At 34.1% G+C, this 23,886-nt stretch overlaps 1 protein-coding gene across 4 annotated transcripts in view; it reads right to left on the bottom strand.

The window, feature by feature from the left end:
* The window catches only part of NRXN1 (neurexin 1), a 2,027,363-nt gene that overhangs the window by 1,089,351 nt on the left and 914,126 nt on the right, over positions 1-23,886 (bottom strand). For all 4 annotated transcript variants that reach the window (XM_053712207.1, XM_053712206.1, XM_053712209.1 and 1 more), the window contains one exon: positions 6,480-6,863. In XM_053712207.1, the coding sequence (XP_053568182.1) occupies positions 6,480-6,863 (384 nt within the window). The remainder of the gene's footprint in view (positions 1-6,479; positions 6,864-23,886) is intronic.

Genomic DNA, 23,886 nt, shown 5'->3' with positions numbered 1-23,886 from the left:
TAGAGATACATACTGTATGTCTAAATATGTATATGTATGGCTTTATACATATACACATATACATATATATATATATATATATATATATATATATATATATATAAATCATATCCCTTAAAAATATATTTAAACATATATTTAAAATATTTTACAATATATGAAACTGTATTTCCAATTCAATATGTATAAATATGAGTGAATTTTTATTTTATTTTAAGATATTATATATGTTTTGTTTTGCATATATTCACACATTAACACTTTAATTATGGTCTCCAAGAGTACTACATTTTCCAGAACTATTGTGTGTGTGTGTGTGTGTGTGTATACAGACATATGTACACATATAAATTCATATATACACGTATTTACATATATAAACATATAAATAAGTACATTGGAGCCCTTTTCTGTAAAGTAGATGAAAACATGAAAGATCATATTTTTGCAATATTCATATTTAAAGGGACACTAAACCCCAAAAAAATATTTCATAATTCAAGTAGAGAATACAATTTTAAACAACATTGAAAATTATTTCTATTACCTAATTTGCTTCATTCTTTAGATATCCTTTGTTGAAGAAATAGCAATGCACATGGATGAGTCAATCACATGAGGCATCTATGTGCAGCAACCAATCAGCAGCTACTGAGCCTATCTAGATATGCTTTTCAGCAAAGTATATCAAGAGAATGAAGCAAATTAGATAAAGGAAGTGAATTAGAAAGTGGTTTAAAATTGCATGCTCTTTCTAAATCATGAAAGAAAAAATTTGGGTTTCATGTCCCTTTAATAAAGTGTTTGTACTTTAAATAGTCAACATTCCAATTCATCAATGGTGTAATACAAGTAACTACTAACAGGAAAAGTGATTTAAAATATTTATAATTAATTCTAGAAAAAGAAAAATATCCTATTTGTAATTATAATACAATTATAATTATAGAGTACATGCAAGACAGAAAAGCTTACAAAATGGCTGCCATTAACTGCTTAGTAGAGAACATTTTAAACAGAATGTTCTGTTAAAACAGCACCACTGTGTATAGGTTTATGCTACAATGATTTGCTAAGCGTATGGTTCTGCATAGCTGTTGACAGCTGATCTTTACAATGTCACACTTTCTGCACAACCCTGATATTCCTACATTGGTTGTAAAATAAAATACCACTGCAAAAATTGAAATTAATTTATAAAAATTGGTCTGTCAGATGCATTATTAAGATGCATATCTCATGTTTATTTGCAATTCAGCATATGTTGTCTGTTTCTTTTCAAATTATGGCAATATGCAAGCAGTTTTCCATACCCATTTATTCCCACTTTGACCATATGCAGTAGCTGAATTTTGCCACAGGGTGGTACACATTGCATACTTAATTGAATGATTTTGTAATTTATCTGACAGTTTGGTTAAACCCACTGCCAGCTTCACTCCACCAGCCACAGAACAATCTGGAGACATCAAACTAAGTAGCCAACAGACAAAAGGATTTCAGTGTTTAGAATCAAATGTAAGCTTTATTTGCACACTCTGTGCTTTTTAAACCACCAAGCATAAAATCATATTATTTTCTTTCACCGTGTTTTTATTTTCTGATGTATTAATTTATGTTTAATGGTTCAGTTCTTTGTCATTTACTAGTTATTATTTACCACAATGAATTGTGACAGATAGTAATATGGTTTACTGATCTACCAGCTTACAGGATACATTTGCGTAGTGAAGGGCTATAGCAAGCCTCAGTTGCTCTGGGAGAATTCACAAAATAAGACATTGGAATGAAACAATATTACACAATGAAATCTGAGTCACAGGCTTAGATGTACTAGAATATCGGCACACTTATTTTAAAGTGATTTAGCAACAAATCTATTTTCATTTTTATGTAGCAGTGGCTTTTAATAGATTTGTTTAAATTGCATTAATTCACACATAACATAAAATAGGCACTAACTTGGATATATGTGATTTTCCTTTCAAACTGCATTTAATGTAGACAATTTGCTTTTTCTTTTTTACAATGTATTGCATTTCACAAATAGGACACCCCTACTAAAAAACCATAGATCATTTATCTTTTTTGGGGGGGGAATGAGACCAGATGATTGGGAAGGAATTACGCCATAAAACTACTCTTCAAAACGTAATGCAACCTATAGCCTACAGCCCTAGACACGTGCATTGTTGCTGCAAAACAATAATAGCAACAGCATCTCAATTATATTGCTAATCTACTCTTCATTGCACATCAGCAATTATTTTCTACCTGTCACTACCATTGAAAAGTTGAGCAGAAGAAATAGAGATAGAAAAAATATATGTATTTGCCTTGTATCTAATGCTACAATACCCAAAAGAGGTAATAGAGAATTGCACTCTTACAGAAATGTTCCAACAACCAGGGTGAAATGATCCTGTATATATATAAAAAAAAGAATATACCCATACTTACTATATTTATGTAGCAAAAAAGAGCAACATACATCCTATTTATTTGCTATATAAATCCAGTGAGTGTGGATACATGACCCCTCTGGTAGTTACCTATAACCCAACGCTAAAGGAAATACATACAATTATTAAAGACCTACTGTCAGCACTCTTAGAGGACCCAATACGCAAATAAATATTTAATTAGGCTCATACTAGCATCGTACTATTTCCTCATAGTAGCATTTAAAGGGACATGATACCTAAGTGTTGAAACAATTGAAAGTGTTGCATCATAGCTGTAAAAAGCTGACTAGAAAATATAACCTAAACATCTCTATTGAAAAAAAGCAAGATATTTTACCTCAAAATATGAAAAGGGAATTTAAGCAGCCGATTGTCTGTTTCCATGCTGACAGTAACTGAAGGATAGCTATTCACAGAGCACTTTCTATAGTGAACTGAAGACAGTTTGGAGTGAAATAGCTTCCTTTTTTTTACAGAGAGATGTTTAGGTGATATTTCATTGGTTTGGTGGTTGTCCCTTTAAACAACCACCAAACCTGAGTGAAAGATTGGTCTGCAGCAAAATAGCTCCAGATCGATGCTTACACAGAATGGCACCATATAGTGCAACAAAGCCTGCTGCAAATTGTGCCAACATATATGTGGAAATAACACAGCCAGACACAAGAACAAAACATTAAGGGATAATAGTTAGGTACATCTGCAAATGTGGTGTACATAATGCAGTGTACAGCATGTGACCAAGGTTGCTACATTGGAGAAACTGGCCTTAAACTGCTTCTCAGGATGAACCAGCCCAGACACACCAACACAAACCATGAGGAAGAAAAATATTGTACCCTATTCAGACATCATTTCACCCAAACAGATCACTCCATTCAAAATCTGAAAATTAAAGTACTTAAAGAGAATTTGAAGGACTCAAAAGAATGGAAAACATTTGAGAAGAAAATGAAAACACATTTCAACACTCAGGTATGGCTAACCTACCACACGCAAAAAGTCGACTCAGAATATTGAGAATACATTAAAGTATTCTTCCATAGACTTCAATAAATTACGAAAAGTGGAAGAAAGAAAACTAACTCCCTAACCCATGTGCAAACCCAATCACACACACACACACACACACATACATATATATATGTCATATTTTAATGAGTGTTTGCCAGTGTAAACACAAATTATGACACTTAGGGAAGTCTCCCTAAGTGTGATGCGGGAATCCAGACATGGACCCTTTGCTCAGTGTGCCTAGAGGGTTATCGCTGCACCTTACTGACAAGGCCCACACTAGACCGAAACGTGCGTCTGGGGTTTTGCCATTTCCTTTGTTCAGAGAGGGATTGCCTGGTATTTCGGGGGTTGGACTGCACTATTAAGTCAGGATCAGACTGATATGCCTCAGGAAAGTTATTCTCTGTGAAAGGAACATGTTGAGCAAAAAGAGGCTGCTTCTGGGGTGGTAACTAGCCATAGAACAAGCTATTATGCTATTGTTGCGTTCCCAGGTTGAGCGCTTCTCTCTTTTAATTTATGCAAATTATGACACTTAGGGAAGTCTCCCTAAGTGTGATGCGGGAATCAAGACGTGGATGCGTTGCTCAGTGTGCCTAGAGGGTTATGGCTGCACCTCACTGACGAGGCCCACACTAGGTAGAAATGTACGTCTGGGGTTTTGCCGTTTCCCTTGTTCAGAGAGGGATTGCCTGGTATTTCAGACGTGGACCCGTTGCTCAGTGTGCCTAGAGGGTTATGGCTGCACCTCACTGACTAACAAGGCCCACACTAGACCGAAAATATGAATATTCTACATTCCAATGTTTTGCACATAGCAGAATATGTTCTATTTATTCATAAATACATATTTCTACATATATCTGATGGTACATGATTATATATACTGTAGGTATAGATATATACACACACACACACATATATATATATATATATATATATATATATAAATATACAGTATATATATAAATACAGGTAGCCCTCAGTTTACGCCGGGGTTAGGTTCCAGAAGGAATGGTTGTAAATCGAAACTGTTGTAAACTGAAACCCAGTTTATAATGTAAGTCAAAGGGAAGTGAGGGAGATAGGTTCCAGGTCTCTATCAAAATTGTCATAAGTAACACATAATACATTATTTTTAAAGCTTTGAAATGAAGACTTTAAATGCTAAACAGCATTATAAACCTAATAAAATAATCACACAACACAGAATATATAATTAAACTAAGTTAAATGAACAAAATCATTTGCTAAACAGCATCATAAACCTAATAAAATAATCACACAACACAGACTTCACTTGCATTTTTCTGCAAACAGTTCTTTCTATGCATTCCAATCTGGACTAATTTATAGACAGGAAGATCTTGTTCCTTTGAAATCTGCTCTATAGCTCAGGTCTGGTTAAACTGATTAATTTCAGATTGCTTGGCTTTGCTGCAACACAAGCGGACAGCGCCACTTACTGGCTATTTTAATAAATGCACTGTTTCAATGATTTTCAATAGCAATCACATGACTGGAAAAAAGGTTGTTATTCTAAAATGGTGTAAATTGAACCGTTGTAAAGCGAGGGACACCTGTATACAGTATATATATATATATATATATATATATACACACACATATATATACTATACTATATATATATATATATATATATATATGTTAGCTTTGTGGATGAAGGGCACTCACAGGGCTTGTAGAACAGGTACAAGAATACAATCTTTATTTTCAAAAAACAGCTGTCGATGTTTCGGCCCATTCAAAAGCCTTCTTCAAGACAGATTTTATCCTCTTCAGTGCACGTAGCACATTGATATTTACCGGGCTCCCAATAACTCAATCAGACATATAGACATATTCTACTACTCATTTGAAGTTCATACTATGTGCTATTGCATTGTCTTGTTATCTTGTATTTGTTGATTATGCAAATCTAAAGTATTGACTGGTCCTTTAAATATGAATATTGCATAAAAATGCTTTTAAATGTTTTAATCTACTTAACTGCAAATGGCTTCAATGCACTTCTACATATGTCTATATACTGTATGTGTTTATATGTATTTATGTGTATATATGTCTGTAAATACATATAAATACATAAATATATCTGTATAAACACACACACACACATATATATATATATATATATATGTATTTAGAGATTTATATGTATGTATGTCTATGTAAAAGCCCTCATTTGTTTGAGCCTTTATAAGTTTTTTATGCAATATTTTTTTTTTTAATATTTTTTATTAGATATTGTTATTATAAATGTAACTATACTCTGTAATGCATTTTTAATGTTTTTTGTGAAACTTTTATGTTTTGCGAAACAGTTAATCAAAGCTCTGAAGTCACACTAATCATTCTGGGGTAAATCATGATTGTGCTCAATCGATCGCATTTACTTTCAACTCGTAATATGAGCGGTAAGCCCGATGAGCGCAAACCCTCACAATAAACCCCATTTCGCTCGGGCACAAATATTTGCGCTCCACTTGTAACCTAAAAATTTGCTATAATTTTACCAAGTATTATAAGAGGATTCAATATCCATGAAATCTAAACAGTTGATGAACCAATAAAATTAAATGGAAGCACAAAGAAAAACAATAATAATACATTTATCTAACAATATTTATTTGATATTGTGGAATTATCTACTTAGATTTTTCATATCAATGCAATATGTAATAGCCTCACTACAATTATTATTCTGAATCTGCATGTTGTTGTTTTAAGCAAATCAATTGAACAGGTATTTATTTTTGTGATAGAACAAAAAGATGCCCATTATGTTTTCTTTTTGCTCACAGCCAAAGAGAGCTGCATTGTTTTTGAAACATGAAAAAAAAGACATGAATGGGTAATTGCTGTAACCCATACAACACCTCTCTATTCAGTAACCAAAGCATATTTGTAAGAACATAAACAAACAGGAAACATGAACATACTCATAATGAAATATAGAGAAAATCTAACACTCACCTCTCTCACATGAACGACCCAGGTACCCAGTACCAGAACAATCACAGACATATCGGTTCCATCCATCTCTACATGCACCATTATTTTTACAAGGGTTATTAATACATGGTCTGGCTGTTTCTCTTGAACAGGAAGGTTTCACACCAGCTGTACTTTGAATTTCAGCAATCTGGCGAATGTCTTTGCTCTGGCCATCAATAAACAAGTCTCTGATGCATCCAACATATCCGTAGTTAAGAAGCGCTGTCCATACCTCAGTTGGGAACACGAGACCAGCTTTATTTTCAGGTAAACCTCCCAAATATAAGTCATCATCAAGATCAAGTATCTCACTTTCACCAGGGGCTGTATAGGGTATCCGTAAAGTATTGACAGAAATGGTACCTAAGGGAATAAGAAAACATAGGTGTTATACACAAAGGTGATTCAGACAAACATAATCTAATATGTATAACACTTATAGATAGCATGCAGCTTAATAATTGAATGAGATACTCTAATGCAAAATAATATATATATATATATATATATATATATATATATATATATATATATATATATATATATATATATATATATATATATATATATATATATGTATATATAGGTTCTAGACAATTAACAAACATCTTTCTCCTGTTTTAAATGACACCTATCTTAAAAATATTATTGTCTGTATTTCTGAACAGTGTTCCTCAATTCCAGTCCTTAGGCTATATGAAAAGGCCAGATTTTTAGGATTACCTTGGGTGAGAACACATTATTATTATTGGTTATTTGTAGAGCGCCAACATATTCTGCAGCGCTATAAACATAGGTGGAATACAACAGAACATTTATAGGGTAGAGGGCCCTGCCAAGAGTCGCACTATTGTAGTCAGCTCTTAAGAAGGTGATCTACAAACAGCTGGATTCTTAGGCGTACACGCTATGGGGGTTCAAGGGATAGCAATGGAGGAGAGGAACTGGAATAAAGAAAGGTTAGTGTAGGTTGTATGCATCCCTGAACAGTAGAGTCTTTAGGGAGCTCTTGAAGTTTTCAAAACTAGGAGAGAGTCTTGTGGAACGAAGCAGAGAGTTCCACAAGATGAGACCCTGTCTGGAGAAGTCCTGTAAACGTGAGTGTGAGGAGGTAACATGAGAGGAGGAGAGGAGGAGGTCATGAGCAGAGTTACGGGTACGGGAGGGAGAGTATCTGGAGAAAAGGTCTAAGATTAACAACTATATTTGCTAAATATCTGATTATTTTACCTGTGCTCCTACAACATCCTACATAGTGAAGAAATCCTTAATTTACCATAGTTAAGGATATAAGGAAAAAAAAATTCATGGGTTTTCAACATGATTTTAAAATGTATTTTAATTGAAGATATGTTTGAATGCAGAGTGCATTTGCTGATACAGTATATTTTATGCCATATAAAAAATACTTTAATGTCAATTTAGTTATGACCTTGTCATATTTTTATTATAATTTCTGAATACTTTGTGAATCTGTCACCTTTTATTTACATTGATTAATTCAGGATACAGGCATTATTAATCATATGCAATCGTTCAAGTCTGAAGTATATGCCTTGAAGATATCATCAATTAGAAGTTGTAATTCAGGATTCACATGTGTTTGAAATTGCTGAAAATGTTAAAATAGATAATGGAAGCTCCCTGGATTTCAATAACTTTTGCCTTAAAGGGGCATTTTATTAAAATAAATGTATCATGTATATGAAAGCTCTACATTTACATATGTAAAAAATGTTTTTCTTTCCCTTAACAACACTAAACACATTTCATGCACCTCTCACTAATTATAGGTGCTACCATTTAGGGACTGGCGTTACACTGAAAGTATCTGAAGGAGAGTTGCTGCACATGTGCAAACATGCCAGCACTGAATTTCTTAAATCAAGTTCCAATAATTTTGAACATACTATTAGGGACATGATTAGATGCCAAGACAAAGGCATTATCTATGCAATTGAGTTTTCATGTAAAAAACTCTATATAGGTGAAACGACCAGAACATTACGTAAAAGGATTAGGGAATATCTGTCCTGCATAGACAGGGGTAATTTGGATACCTGTATCTATAGCCACTTTAGGGAGGTACATAATAATAATCTCAAAGACCTCCAGTATTGAGGCAATACAACCAAATTGGAGAGGGGGGAATTGGGAAAAAAACTGCTTAAAGATGAAGCGGAGATGATATATAAACTAGATACATTGCACCCAAAAGGTTTATATTCCAAAATTGATATCTCTCCCTTCATATAAGACTTACAGTTTTCCACACAGGATTATATTAGTACCCTCACATTTTCCAATGTATATTCTAAATATCCCTAGCTATATGTTTATCCTAAATTTAGATCTCTTATACCACTATACTCTACACCAACTACACATACTCCTTAAGAACCATTTATGCTAAGCTGTATACTATACTCTAATGATTCCCTTCATTGATCTTTCTCTATTATAAATGTATTATATATGTACATATATACTCAGTTGCACATTGTATATCTATATGTGACCAATACGATGACAAAATGATCATAGCAATACAAGAATATTTTTATCATATTTATTGAGTAAATCTTTTTATATGACAGCAATATATTTTATGTACTTAGGAAGATCCTCATAATTCCACATTGCATGAAGTCCATCTTAAACTAAAAGAAAGGAGGAGAGAAAATCATCCAATCAAAAGCAAAGGAGGCCTTTGTAAACCAGGAAGTGAGCAGTATGTACATGTCTTGGTAAATGCATTGACCAGGACTTGTTGCTACTTCCAGTCATATTCTTTGACTTTTTATTCCAAGTTTTATTTCGGATTCAAGGTATTTAACACTAACTGCAACCTCGCACCATAGAGTACACACCAACCCTGAGGAGTCCAGAGGATTGGGCAAAGGGAGGTGTTTGACATTATTCACAAGCCAACCGGACCCAACATCAGGAGTGCTGCAAACTGTATCTATTGGTACCAGCGGATTCCGCCCAGCTAACATAGCTACTAAAAATCTGATCTCTGACCTCTGATGTGCAGAGGTGAGTCGGGTGATTTACAGTTGTTACCGGACAGACACTGCCCATGCACACTGGGAGTGCTTGCAAACAAATCGAAGACATAGAGGTTCACAGATCAACTTACATCCAAAATGACCAAGGTAACCTCTTGTCCCCCTGTTCTTTGTATCCCCTCTGGATGCTGTCTGATCTGTCTGCCGAGGGGAAATTTGTACTAACTCTCATATAGGATTCACATCCTTCTACATACTTTCGCTTCTGGGCGATTGAGGCAATTATTTGACTTTGTTTTCCACACTAGTTCTGTTCTTTGAGTTGCTCATTTTGTCATCCACACTTGTTTTTATATATGCTGATATTTTATATTGCTGTTTTTATTACTGTTCATGATTTTTTTTTGGGAGACGTCCCTATATCTACTTGATTCATTGTATACCTTGCAAATATGCACTTCTTTTTAAAACAATAAATACCTTTTATATACCCTATCTTATATGATTTTACCTCATATTTGTGCTTTTATCATTGCTTAACCTACTGTTTTGCTTGTCATTTTGTTTTTTCCTGAGGGGGGGGGGGGTTCCTGAGGGGATCAACTGTATTAGCAGCAGGATTGGTCCTGTTCCTTAGGCGCTCCTATCTCATATATTTCAAACATGCCAGCACTGAAAGGCCATGAAAGATATACTAGAGAGGATAAAGTATGAAGCAATGTTAGCACTTCCCTTCAGGTGCTTGCTTCCAGCCCCGGTTCTTCCAAACCATGTATAGAAGCAGAAAATGTTGAAAGTGGCGGTGCTGTGTTACCTCCAGGGAACCAAGCTGCCCACGTCCTCTGAGTCAACCTTGTTGCTTTCACATCCAAAATAAAAGAGCTCACAATAGTGTAGCAGATTTCAGACAATGTGGTAGGCACACAAACTGGTTATACTATACGAGATTGCAGTTAAAATAAGCCTTTCATTAAAATCATCATAAAGGTGTCTTCAGGTGCAGCTTCAGGTTTTATTTAAAATACAGCTCAACTCGTTTCGGCTAAAAGAAGCCTTTATCAAGAGCATAAAGTTAAACCAATTTCTGGAACAAATATTTATCTCCAGAAATTGTTTTAACTTGATCTTGTTTTAACTTGATCTATGCTCTTGATAAAGGCTTCTTTTAGCAGAAACGCGTTGAGCTGTATTTTAAATAAAACCTGAAGCTGCACCTGAAGACACCATTGTGATGATTTTAATGAAAGCTGGCACCCAACACTAGAGCTGCACCCAACACTAGAGGGAGACAGGGAATAACCTCAATAGTATACTATGTTTATTAAATGTATTTAGTGTTTAATGACCCTTTGAAGGGCCATTATAGCAAAAAAAGACATGCTCTAATTCTCACAGTTTTTACAATCCATCACACAATTAGCTATACTTGAGTGCTGTTCTAGGAGTCATTGTAACTCCCAGTTGCGTTTTGTAAATTGCTGCTGCACCTTAACATGCATGAGAGAATTTATAACCATTACAATAATCCAATGTATGTTGCAAAGAGCCTAGAAGAAAGTAAGTTGAAGCTTAGAAATCCTTCTGTACATGATTGTGGTTAATTGGAGCTTAGAAATCCTTCTATATATGATTGTGGTTACAAGACAAAGGGCTAGCTTGGCCCTATCTTGTGGATCTCTCTGCCTCGCCCGACAAGACTCTCTCCCCTAGTTTCAAACTTTCAAGCATTCCTTAAAGAATCTATTGTTCATGAATGCATACAATATAAACTAACGTTTTCTTATCTTAGTTCTTCTTCTCCTTTGTCATCCCCTTGAACCCCCTTAAAATGAAAGCTTATAAGCCCAGCTGCTTTGTGCATCAACTTCATGAGAGATGATTTACAGCAGTGAAACTCTTGGCAGGGCCCTCTCTCCCTTTGTCTCCCATAATTGTTACCTTGCATATTAGGCCCATATTTTTAGCACTGCAGAATCTATTGCCACTTTGTGTTTTGCATTTTAGGTCTAACATGGATAAAAAAAATTGTTATATTAAGATGTATTATTGAAATATTAAATATAACATATTGAATAAAATATGAATAAAAAATAATGATTATTATAGTTACTGTAAAATGTATATTTATATATTCTAAGGAATATTTCAAATTTGTCAGTACATCTATAATAATTATTTACATTAATTACTAATATTTTTCAATATTTTATATTTAATAAATTAACCTTAAGATAACTCAGGTCAAGTTAGCGCACATGAAGAATTAGTGTATTTCCCTTAGGTTTGTGCACATTGTAGTGGATTTATTCTTTGCATAGTAGTGCACTGAGAAGCAAAATAGAATCAATTTTAGCCATAACACTTCCTAAAACATGAATATTGGCACCAATGTTTAATATAATTTTACCCAATGCAATACTAATGAATACAATTTGCAGGTTATGTTTTCCTGAAACCTTTGATAGCTGGGGACTCAAATGATCTGCTGAATCGCTTTAGTTAAATAAGTTGCACCTATAAAATCGCCCTCATGATGACTCAATTTATATTAAAACCCTTAAGGGACAGTGTTCGAGTGTCTTACTTGTATTGCATTCTTACAATACCATAACGTCAATGTGTCAAGAAGTCGCTGTGGACAAAGACAACCACATCTGTTATATAGCCCTTTCTTTTCTTTCTTGTGTAGCTGGCAATATTGTACAGCAGGCATAGCCAAAAAAAACCTCCCACAGGTATGTTTTAATGAGCTTTTTCAATGATTCATTATCTCAGCAATTTTGCTTTCTTAAAACTGTTTTGAAATCACAATGAAAGGCAATACATCTGACCAACTTCCACAGTTTTACACGTTTTGAATCATTGTTGCAGACTAAGTAACCAAAATTACACTTAATTTTAATTTGCCAATTAGCTGCTGAATTATATTGTTGAAGGTACAGAAATTTCATAAATTTAAAATATAAACCCTAAACAAATTCAGTTAGTTACTTAAAAAAAAACATAACCTTGTTCATCAAAACAAAGAACACACAACTAATAGATTTAAAGTGATAGCAAACAATATTGTTTTCAACAGATTAAATAATAAAAAAAATCAAATTGTATAAATATGGGCAAGTATTTTATTTTATTTTCCTGGACCCTCTGCTAGCCCCCCGTGCAAAGTGCTTTAATAATTGCCTAAGGTTTTCAGGAATTTCAGAAAAAAAACTTGCCAAAATACTGGATAATTTTTTGCATTTTTGCTATCACTCCATTTATAAAGAAATAGAGCCTTGTTTGTTTTTTATATAAATATCAAACCTATATAGATATTTTTTAGTAGACAATTCAAGGTATTGATCTAGGCCCATTTCGGTATATATCATGCCAATGTTTCGCCACCAAATACTATCATATTTTTTTTTTAAATGTTTTTAACTTTTTAACAAACCTTGGGTTTCTCACTTAAATTATTTACATACCGCTTGTGCAGTCATAGCACAAATGGTTGTAAAAGCTTCTCTCAGAACGTTTGTTTAGATATAGTGGACATGCATGGCTTTGTCATTGTTTTTGGTAATTAGAAGGTCCCTAATTGCAGCTGCGCACCATACTTTGGAAATTCCTGGCAGTGAAGGGGTTAATCAGATACCTTGTAAGTTTAATTTTAGCTATAATGTAGAGATTACCCTCCCACCTGACACCCCCCCCCATGATCTCCACCAGATCCCTCCCAAGAAGCTCTCTTCCCTTCCTCACCCCCACTGGTCACCACCCTCTTAGGTACTGGCAAATAGTCTTCAAGTATGCATTTTAGGGACATTATTTCATTTTAATTTCTGTAGTGTAGGGAACCTACGTCAAACAACACATCTCTCTGGTCATCTCAAACAGCTTTCTAACCCCACCTTCACTTGATGCCATTATCTTAGGTACTGGGAACTGTCTGCCAGTACCTAGTTTGTAGGGATTTTTATTTACTTCCCCTCAAGCGTCCCTTCCCTCAATCTCCCTTAAACTTTTTTTCTGCAGTTTAAGGCCACACTCTCCCTCACTACAACTCCATCCCCACTTCACTGCTGGGCCGGTACCAACGGAGATAGTTACAGACAGTGAAAAAGGCCATATCACTGTCTGTAATGATCCGACAATTAGTGATCCCTTACCATATTAAGGCAGATGCCTTATGCCTCTGGTTACAGTCTTTAAGCTGGGACCCCAGCATGAGGCAGAAGGTAGGATGTAGCTAGTATGACTACAGGGTACGCAAAGTACCCTGTGAAGTAATAACTACATCCATATTGCTTAAGGAGTTAAAAAAGACCACAAATCCATCTGGCATCAATGCTGCACAGTCCTTTACAGTCAATGGAAGCATGCTTCTGACCTTCTGGAGACGTAGTAAGCATGAAAATGAAATTTCAAGAATAATTTACATTCTGGTAGATTACGAGCTATGCGCGCTATAGGGAAATTAACAAACACAACAAAAGATGCATAATTTAACCCCCTATAGCGCAGCCATTACAAGTTTTAAAAAAAACCCAGCTTGTGAGTGCGATATGGTGCTTTTAAGCTCCATACCGTACAAAAAACAAGCGCTGTTTTGACGTGTTTGTGCACGCTTCCCCCATAGACATCAATGGGGAGAGTGGGTCAGAAAAAAGTCTAACACCTGCGATCGCAGAAAGAAAAGCTCCGTAACGCAGGAAAAAATCTAACGTTAAAACCTAACACCCTAACATAAACCCTGAATCTAAACACCTTTAATATGTCCCCCACCGACATCGCCACCACCTACATAATGTTATTAACCCCTAATCTGCTGCCCCCGATATTGCTGCCACCTAAATAAAACTATTTACCCCTAATCTGCCGCTCCCAATATCGCCACCACTATACTAAAGTTATTTAACCACTATTCCTGTGCACCCCAACATCACCCACACTATAATAAATCATTTAACCCCTATTCCGCTGCTCCCTGACATCACCGCATACTAAATAAAGCTATTAACCATTAAACCTCTAGCCTCCCACATCACTACCACTAAATAAATTGAAAAGGGCATTTGTATGGGCATTGCCCTTAAAAGGGCATTTAGCTCTTTTGCTGCCCAAGCCCTAATCTAAAAGTAAAAACCCACCCCAAAATGAAAAAAAAAACACATTACACAAAATAACAAACGAATGATCAAAAATAATAAAAAGTATTCCTATTCTAATACCAATTTTTTTTAAAAAAAACACAACAAAATAAAAATAACTAATCTAGAATAAACTACCAATGGCTCTTAAAAGTGCCTTTTGTAGGGCATTGCCCTATGTTAAACAGCTCTTTTACCTGTAAAAAAAAAATACAAACACCCACTAACATTACAAACCCCCACCCCCCAACCCTCAAAATAAAAAAACTATCTAAAAAACCTAAGTTACCCATTTCCCTGAAAAGGGCTTTTGGTTGGACATTACCCTTGAAAGGACATTTAGCACTTTTGCTGTCCAAACCCTAATCTAAAATAAAAACCCACCCAAAAAAACCTTAAAAAAAAGCCTAACACTAACCCCCGACGATCCACTTACAGTTTTTGAAGTCCCGCTTGAACAATATTTATCCCGGCAGCAAAGTCCTCATCTAGGCGGCGAGAAGTCTTCATCCAGGCAGCCACTTCAATCTTCATCCCGGCGGCAAAGTCCTCATCCAAGTAGTGAGAAGTGTTTATCCAGGCGGCATCTTCAATCTTCATCCAGGCGGCATCTTCTATCTTGATCCTGGGGGTGCGGAGCAGGTCCATCCTGAAGACATCCAGAGTGGAGCATCCTCTTCATATGGTCGCTGCCATACACTGAATCTACAATGCAAGGTACGCGATTGAAGATTGCGTTCCTTGCATTACTATTAGCTGAAACCTGTCAAATTAAAAAACTAAGTTTAAACTAACAATTAAACTAATATAATTATTAAACTAAAATTAAACTAACTACCAATTAAATTAAACTAAACTACACATTTAAAAAATCCTAACACTACACAGACTTGTAATCTAGCTGATTGATAGTACTGAAGACAAACTACACATACACAATTTATCTTCCTTATGTTTTATTAAATCTGATAATTTCAGAATTGTTTTATATAAGTACATAGTAAAAAATGTATAACTACTTTAAACTATGCAGTCTGTACCATCACTTTTACTTCTCTTTTTTTCTTAAGTGTGCACATTTGTCCAAAACCATCTACATTATTTATTTCAACTGAAAATAGGATAAAAACACTGAACCTTTCTCTTGAGGGTTTGTTTTCCAAATATAAATCCCATACTATAGAGAGAAAATAAACCATAAAAATATATAAGGTTTGTTCAAAAGTTAAAATGTGGATTCTTATGAATAATGATCAAAAAGTGCAGGACATATTTCAGTAATATAAGTGAAAATATAGTAGAGCTTTATAGGTCAAAATGTCAACCGATTAAAGCGTGTTTCTGCCTATAAATACAGTGCTCTTTTATAAAAATTCTATTAACCTTTTCTAGGAATTGCTTTAAGAATTATGAATGGTAGATGGGATAGGTAATTTAATTTTTTTATTAAAAATAAAATAATTAAATAAATAACAAAATTTAAAATATATACATGAAACAATGAATGGTAAGCAAAGATAAAAGACTATTGATGTTTAATAATAAGGAATTTAAGTTATGCTAGCAATGAATCTGCATTTTAGTATAAATATTTATTAACATGTTTTTGTTGAAGGCCTTTCAAGTAAATATGTAGCTAAATTCCTTTAGTCAGAACGCAACATATTGATGAGATCTAAGTTAATTAAAAGCATTGATTTTGATCCAATGGAATTGTCTTCCGATACTTATCAATGGATTATTAAAAGGTTTCATAGTCAGTCCTATACCAATCCATTCATATAAACAACAAAAAATAAATAAATAAGTGAAAATATAGTAGAGCTTTATAGGTCAAAATGTCAACCGATTAAAGCGTGTTTATGCCTATACATACATTGCTCTTTTATAAAAATTCTATTAACCTTTTCTATGCATTGCTTTAATAATTATGAATGGTAGAGGGGATAGGCAATTTAATTTTTTTTATTAAAAATAAAATAATTAAAGAAATAACAAAATTAAAAACATATACATGAAACAATGAATGGTAAACAAAGATAAAAGACTATTGATTGTTAATAATAAGGAATTTAAGTTATGCTAGCAATGAAGCTGCATTTTGGTATAAATATTTAAAGTGAATATGTAGCTAAATTCCTATAGTCAGAATGCAACATAATGATGAGATCTAAGCTAATTAAAATCATTGCTTTTGATCCAATGGAATTGTCTTCCGATACTTATCAATTGATTATTAAAAGGTTTTCATAGTCAGTCCTTTACCAATCCATTCATAAAAACAACAAAAAATAAATAAATAAATAAATAAAAAAAGACCTAATGTTTTCCTAATGTATTCAGCTTACATAAACCATCCCTGTACTTTATATATGGAGAATTCAACACCACTATTTCAATAAGTCTAAAAAAAATTGCCATTAACTGTTTCTCAAATGAGTTTTTGAAATTTGCACCTTTGACTTGATGAAAACAATTTTTGTTGTGTATTTTGTTATAAAACTTGATGCACTTTTACAGAAAGATGGTAAACATGGCTAAAAGTCACATAAAAATTGCAAACAATATATTATTTTTTGTTTATTAAAATGAATCTCAATAACTAAGTTTGAAGAATAAAAAAAAGAAAGAAAATATTTATGGCTGGTCAGCTGTATACCAGATTGTGCCCCCCCCCCCAAAAAAAAAAAAAAAAAGAAATAGCTCAAAAATAACTTTGTGAGTAAGAGTTAAGCAGAATATTTTTCGTTATTAATTAATACTTTTTTTTTTAAATAGTGAAAAAGCCACCACAATTCATTTAATATTATTTTAACATTATTTAAGGCTAGATTACAAGTGAAACTCTAGCTGTAGTGTACAAGAAATATCCTCTTTTAGTGTGATAGAAAGATCACTCGTATTACAAGTTGAAAGTAAATGCAATTGCAAGAGCAATCACAACTAAACACAACATAAATACATTGAAAATTACAGTTACACTAACATAAACACTATCTGCTAAAAATTATTCATATTTATTAATATTTTCATCAAGTTATAAGGGTTAAAAGGTGGTATATGACAAGCTGGTTGACTGCAAATGGCTATAATGTATATGATTTTACTGTATATTTCACATATTTCACATACAGGAAAATGCTACTTTTATTGTAAATACATATTTCTATATTATTTGTATAAACCTATATATATATATATATATATATATATATATATATATATATATATATATAGGTATATAAATCTATTTTACTTTATATATATATATATATATATATTATTTTTTATTATTATTTTTTTCTATGTGAAGAACATAGGAATGTGAAATGTTTGTAAAGAGATTTGTGTTTTGTGATTTAGGTCTAAAGTAGTGTTGGGTTACCGCACATGAAGAATTACTATACTCGAAGTGCATTTTTGAAATATTAAATTTAAAATATTAAAGCATATTAATAAAATGCATACAAAAAGAGAAACGCTCTACCAGGAATGAACAACAGCTCAGTAGCTTGTTCTATGGCGAGACACCATTTAGGAGCAGCCTCTTTTAGCCCAGTTCTGCATTTCACAAAGGAAAGTAAGGTCAGTCCAACCCCAAAATATCAGGCAATTCCCCTTTGAACAAGGAACATAACAACACCAGATGATCGTTTTGACCTCCTATGGGCCTTGTCAGTGAGGTGCAGCCATATTCCTCTAAGCTTCACTGGGCAAGGAGTCCACGTCTGATTTTCCCTATCACCCTATAGGTTTAGGTATATACAAATAGAAATATATATGTGTGCATTTATAATAACAAATAATATTGTTCTGTAAGTGAAGAGCATTGGTATGTAAAATATGAATAACTCCTATCGGGTTAGCAAATGAGCGATAGGTGTTAGTTTTTTTTACTTATATGGGGAGAATATGTTTACACGGTCAAGTGAAGTCCTTTAGTTAGCACACATTGGGTTTCACTTGTGCAAACTTTTTTTTCCAACTTATTATATTTGTGCTACCTGATGTACATAAAACTTACTTCTAGCAAAAGTTATGCTCGAGCAAAAATGCGAAATAGTGCACCACTTGTAATCTAGCTCTTAGTGGGAGAAGCTATGGTGATTGCACAGAAAAGAGACATAAATGTAATTTCCGCATTATGCCTTGACATGAAAGTACAGAAAAACTTCAAAGACTAGAATAATTCTATCATATCTTTGTTATCTTAGAATTTCATGTTTGAGCTCATATTAATAATAATTTGAGCCATTACTTTTCCCTCCTGCAATTTTACTCTCTCGCTTTCCTCTATTTCCTATACATCACTAACTTATTCCACATACAGTATGTAACTGACAAACAGTTTTCAATGTGCTTGAGCTATGGGTAATATTTGTGTTTTCAAATGAAATTATAATAAAATACTTGGGGGATGAATGATAACTAACTGAAGTCTACAACAAAATGTGTGAAAAAAATTATATTTGAACTACAATTTTAATAAATAGGAATACAAACAATAGTGAGTGTGTTTTCTAAATTCTAAGAACAAACTATAAACAAACTTTTATGTGCACATAGGGGCTCCCATGAACCTCTTCCAAAATAAATGCAAATTTATTCATACCAGGTAATCATTATTACCACAGTGACCACCTAGCTATTAAAACTTTTATAAGCACCCCCATCCAGCTCACTTCTCTTATTTACTATCCCTCATACTTGTTGGTTTCTAGGTCTAAATGATGTCAAAATGCCCAAACATGGTGGTATCACTTAAATCCCCAGAATTGCCCACCAGAGGCCTAATAAATGCTGACTCATAAGCCACCCAAACAGAGGGCGCATCTCCAAAAGTAACCCCCTCCCTCCCAGTATGTCAACACAAGGTTGTCATCTGCACTAACGGCATTGTGTGGCTCACAAGCATGTGTCATTATCATGATCACTTAAAGGGTTAATATTGTTTAGAATACAAAAATAGGGCCTTCGCATTCTATTGGCTGTTCCAATCAGCCAATAGAATGCGAGCTCAATTGCATCAGCCAATAGGATTTTTTCAACCTTAATTCCGATTGGCTGATAGAATTCTCTCAGCCAATCAGAATCTAAGGGATGCCATCTTGGATGACGTCACTTAAAGAGACATTCATTCTGGAAGAAGACTTCATTGGAAAAGGATGCTCCGCGCCAGATGTCTTGAAGATGGACCCACTCCGCACCGGATGGATGAAGATAGAAGATGCCGTCTGGATAAAGACTTCTGCCCGTCTATAGGACCACTTCTCCCGGCTTGGATGAAGACTTCTCCCGGCTTCATTGAGGACTTCTTGCCGCTTTGTTGAGGACTTCTCCCAGCTTCGTTGAGGATGGTTGTCGGCTCTTCAAAACTGTAAGTGGATCTTCAGGGGTTAGTGTTAATTTTTTTAAGCGTTTATTGGGTGGGTTTTATTTTTAGCTTAGGGTTTGGGCCGCAATAGAGCTAAATGCCCTTTTTTTAGAGCAATGCCCATACAAATGCCCTTTTCAAGGCAATGGGGAGCTTAGTTTTTTAGTTAGGGTTTTATTTGGGGGGTTTCATTGTGTGGGTGGTGGGTTTTACTGTTGGGGGGTTGTTTGTATTTTATTTTTTTTCAGGTCAAAGAGCTGATTTCTTTGGGGCAATGCCCCGCAAAAGGCCCTTTTAAGGGCAATTGGTAGTTTAGTTTAGGCTAGGGTTTTTTTTATTTTGGGGGGCTTTTTTATTTTGATAGGGCTATTAGATTAGGTGTAATTAGTTTAAATATCTTGTAATTTGTTTTGTTTTTTTGTGTAATTTAGTGTTTGTTTGTTTTTTGTAATGTAGGTATTTGTATTTAATTTAGTTAATTGTATTTAATTTAGTTAATTGTATTTAATTTAGGTAATTTATTTAATTGTAGTGTAGTGATAGGTGTTAGTGTAACTTAGGTAAGGTTTTATTTTACAGGTAAATTTGTATTTATTTTAGCCAGGTAGTTAGGAAATAGTTAATAACTATTTAGTAACTATTCTAGCTAGTTAAAATAAATACAAACTTGCCTGTAAAATAAAAATAAACCCTAAGCTTCAATTCAATGTAACTATTAGTTATATTGTAGCTAGCTTAGGGTTTATTTTATAGGTAAGTATTTAGTTTTAAATAGTAATTATTTAGCTATTAATAGTAGGTTTTAATTAGATTTCTTTTAATTATATTTAAGTTAGGGGGTGTTAGGGTTAGACTTAGGTTTAGGGGTAAATAAATATAGTATAGTGGCGGCGACGTTGGGGCGGCAGATTAGCAGTTAATAAATGTAGGTAGGTGGCGGCGATGTTAGGGACAGCAGATTAGGGGTTAATAATATTTAACTAATGTTTGCAATGCGGGAGTGCGGCAGTTTAGGGGTTAATAATTTTATTATAGTGGCGTTGATGTCCGGAGCGGAAGATTTGGGGTTAATAAGTGTAAGATATGGGGTGTTTAGACTCAGGGTTTATGTTAGGGTGTTAGGTGTAAAGATAAAATGTGTTTCCCCATAGGAATCAATGGGGCTGTGTTATGGAGCTTTACGCTGCTTTATTGCAGGTGTTAGACTTTTTCTCAGCCGGCTCTCCCCATTGTTGTCTATGTGGAAATCGTGCACAAGCACGTACAACCAGCTCACTGCTGACTTAAGCAGCGCTGGTATTGGAGTGCGGTATGGAGCTCAATTTTGCACTCATATGTCTATTTCCCAAAGACAATCTCTGGATATGACGCTGAGCACTTACACTCAACTTCTTTGGTCGACCATGGCGAGGCCTGTTTTGAGTGGAGCCTGTCCTGTGAAACTGCTGTATGGTCTTGCCCACCGTGCTGCAGCTCAGTTTCAGGGTCTTGGCAATCTTCTTATAGCCTAGGCCATCTTTATGTAGAGCAACAATTCTTTTTTTCAGATCCTCAGAGAGTTCTTTGCCATGAGGTGCCATGTGAACTTCCAGTGACCAGTATGAGAGAGTGTGAGAGCTATAACACCAAATTTAACACTTCTGCTCCCCTTTCACTCCTGAGACCTTGTAACACTAATGAGTCACATGACACTGGGGAGAGAAAATGGCTAATTGGGCACAATTTGGACATTTCCACTTAGGGGTGTACTCACTTTTGTTGCCAACGGTTTAGACATTAATGGCTGTGTGTTGAGTTATTGTGAGGGGACAGCAAAGTTACACTGTTATACAGGCTGTACACTCTATAGTTTACATTGTAGCAAAGTTTCATTTCTTCAGTGTTGTCACATGAAAAGATTTAATAAAATATTTACAAAAATTTGAAGGGTGTACTCACTTTTGTGAGAGACTGTACATTTATGTAAAAAATTGTCTGCAACTCTACATCACGTTAAAGTATTGTGAGTCTTTGTGAATCTTTCCCCACGCTCTGTTCTTTCATCAGATTAAGGAATGATAATGCTCTGGAATATTTGTGTTAGTAACTATGTATAAGCTTTTTAAACTATACAATACTTTTTCAGGCAAAAGTATCTTTTTTATTTTTTTTTAATTGCAAATCCCTTTTACAAATGCCAGTTATGTTAGCTACAACTTATATTTTATTTTAAATCAAATTCCACTCTCAAGATATTGCAATATCATTCATATTTAATGCTTTTTTTTCTACTTTATTATTCAGCAGTTCAATATTGCTTTTATTTGCTTGCTTTAATAACTGTATTTCTAAGAATGCAGCTATTCAAAAAATGATACCAATTACTTTATGCATTTAAATATTTTATGTGTTTAAGAACCAAAAAGTACTGTATATTTATGACTATAATTTATATGCAACTACATTTAGTTTCATTTAAATGTACATCCTATTTATCATACTTTGAGTACTTTGAGCTGTATTATATATTAAATGGTGAAAAATGGCAGTCAGGAAATTTCTTGTTTCAGTTGTCTCTTAATAGAAATTTAAAACTTAAACATTGTAAAATCTGTCATATTATTCTGCAGGCAAGCAACTTAATCCCACCCCAAAACCCCCCCCCCCCAAAAAAAAAACACTGCACACGCACATGATCTTTTCATTTAACAACAGAAGGTTCCAATTGATTTAGGTGGTAATAGAATGGGGGAATTTACATTAAGAAAAAGAATAAATTTGGGATTTTTCTGCTTCTTCACTCATGACTGAAAAAATAAATAAAGTTTATGATACATAAAAATGTCCATAACCATGTATCTGCTGCTACATCTTGCTGCTAAGTGGTTAAGGTTACTCAAAGTCAAACTGTTCTATATATACAAATGCAACACAAACAATTATACTGCATAAGTTCTAGGGGCCCCATTTATGAAGCTACAAATGCAGCTTTGGTTCTCGAGCATTGCTGGCTTTTGGAAGTGGGTTTGAAACGATAGATAAAAACTTTACATCCAATTGGGATGGTTGACAAGACTTGTTCTTGTGCAATTTCGTTGTGCAAGAGCAGATGACACAGTTGCACAAGCAATTGTTTATGCAGTTAGAAGCAGGACCAGACGAGAACTTTGTCCAACTGGAAATCGATAAATGGAGCCCTGTCCCTATGTAAGCTTTGTTCACTTCTGTATATCCTTTATTTTTATTTCCTTTGTGCATAACCATTAATAAACATAATGGCTGCCTTATATATGTTGTTAACTGATATATTTTTGAGCTATCTTGACCTTTCATAACCCCTTTAGAAACTACATTGTATGATTTGTTTACATACAGAAGTAGGCTACTAATCCATTGCAGGCACAGGTTAAATATGTCTAAAATCAAACTGTTAGTCCAAATGATTATTACACTATCATAAAATACCTAAAAATCTAATTGTAAGCTCTGGATATTTAAGTCTGTTCTTTGCTACATGACTATTCAAATTAAAAAAATGAAACTAAGAAACTTGAATCTTGTGTTCTGCATCTTATTTATGGGTTTTAGATAAATTTCTTTGCAGCTTCAGATGAATATAACGTGGAGGTTCTGTAATGCCTCCAGCCTGTGTCTATCTGATTATTAATATCAGGCAATTTTTTTTCATTACAAGAGCCTAGTGGGTCACATTTGAAATGTAACTCTGGTTATTACAGCATTAAATAGTGCTACCTCTACTCTTTTTTCTTTGTTTAAGATGTAAATTTAGTAGATTGAGATGAAATTTATATGTGAGATTACAAAGCAAGCTGTGGTTACAATACTAGGCTTTGATCTGGGCCAGCAAACAAAGTACCATAGATGTTTTC

This window comes from Bombina bombina, chromosome 4, assembly GCF_027579735.1.
Source record: "Bombina bombina isolate aBomBom1 chromosome 4, aBomBom1.pri, whole genome shotgun sequence".
In the NCBI taxonomy this organism is placed as follows: Eukaryota; Metazoa; Chordata; class Amphibia; order Anura; family Bombinatoridae; genus Bombina; species Bombina bombina.
The sequence above is the reverse complement of the archived record's forward strand: the minus strand, read 5'-3'. Positions and strand labels throughout refer to the sequence as shown.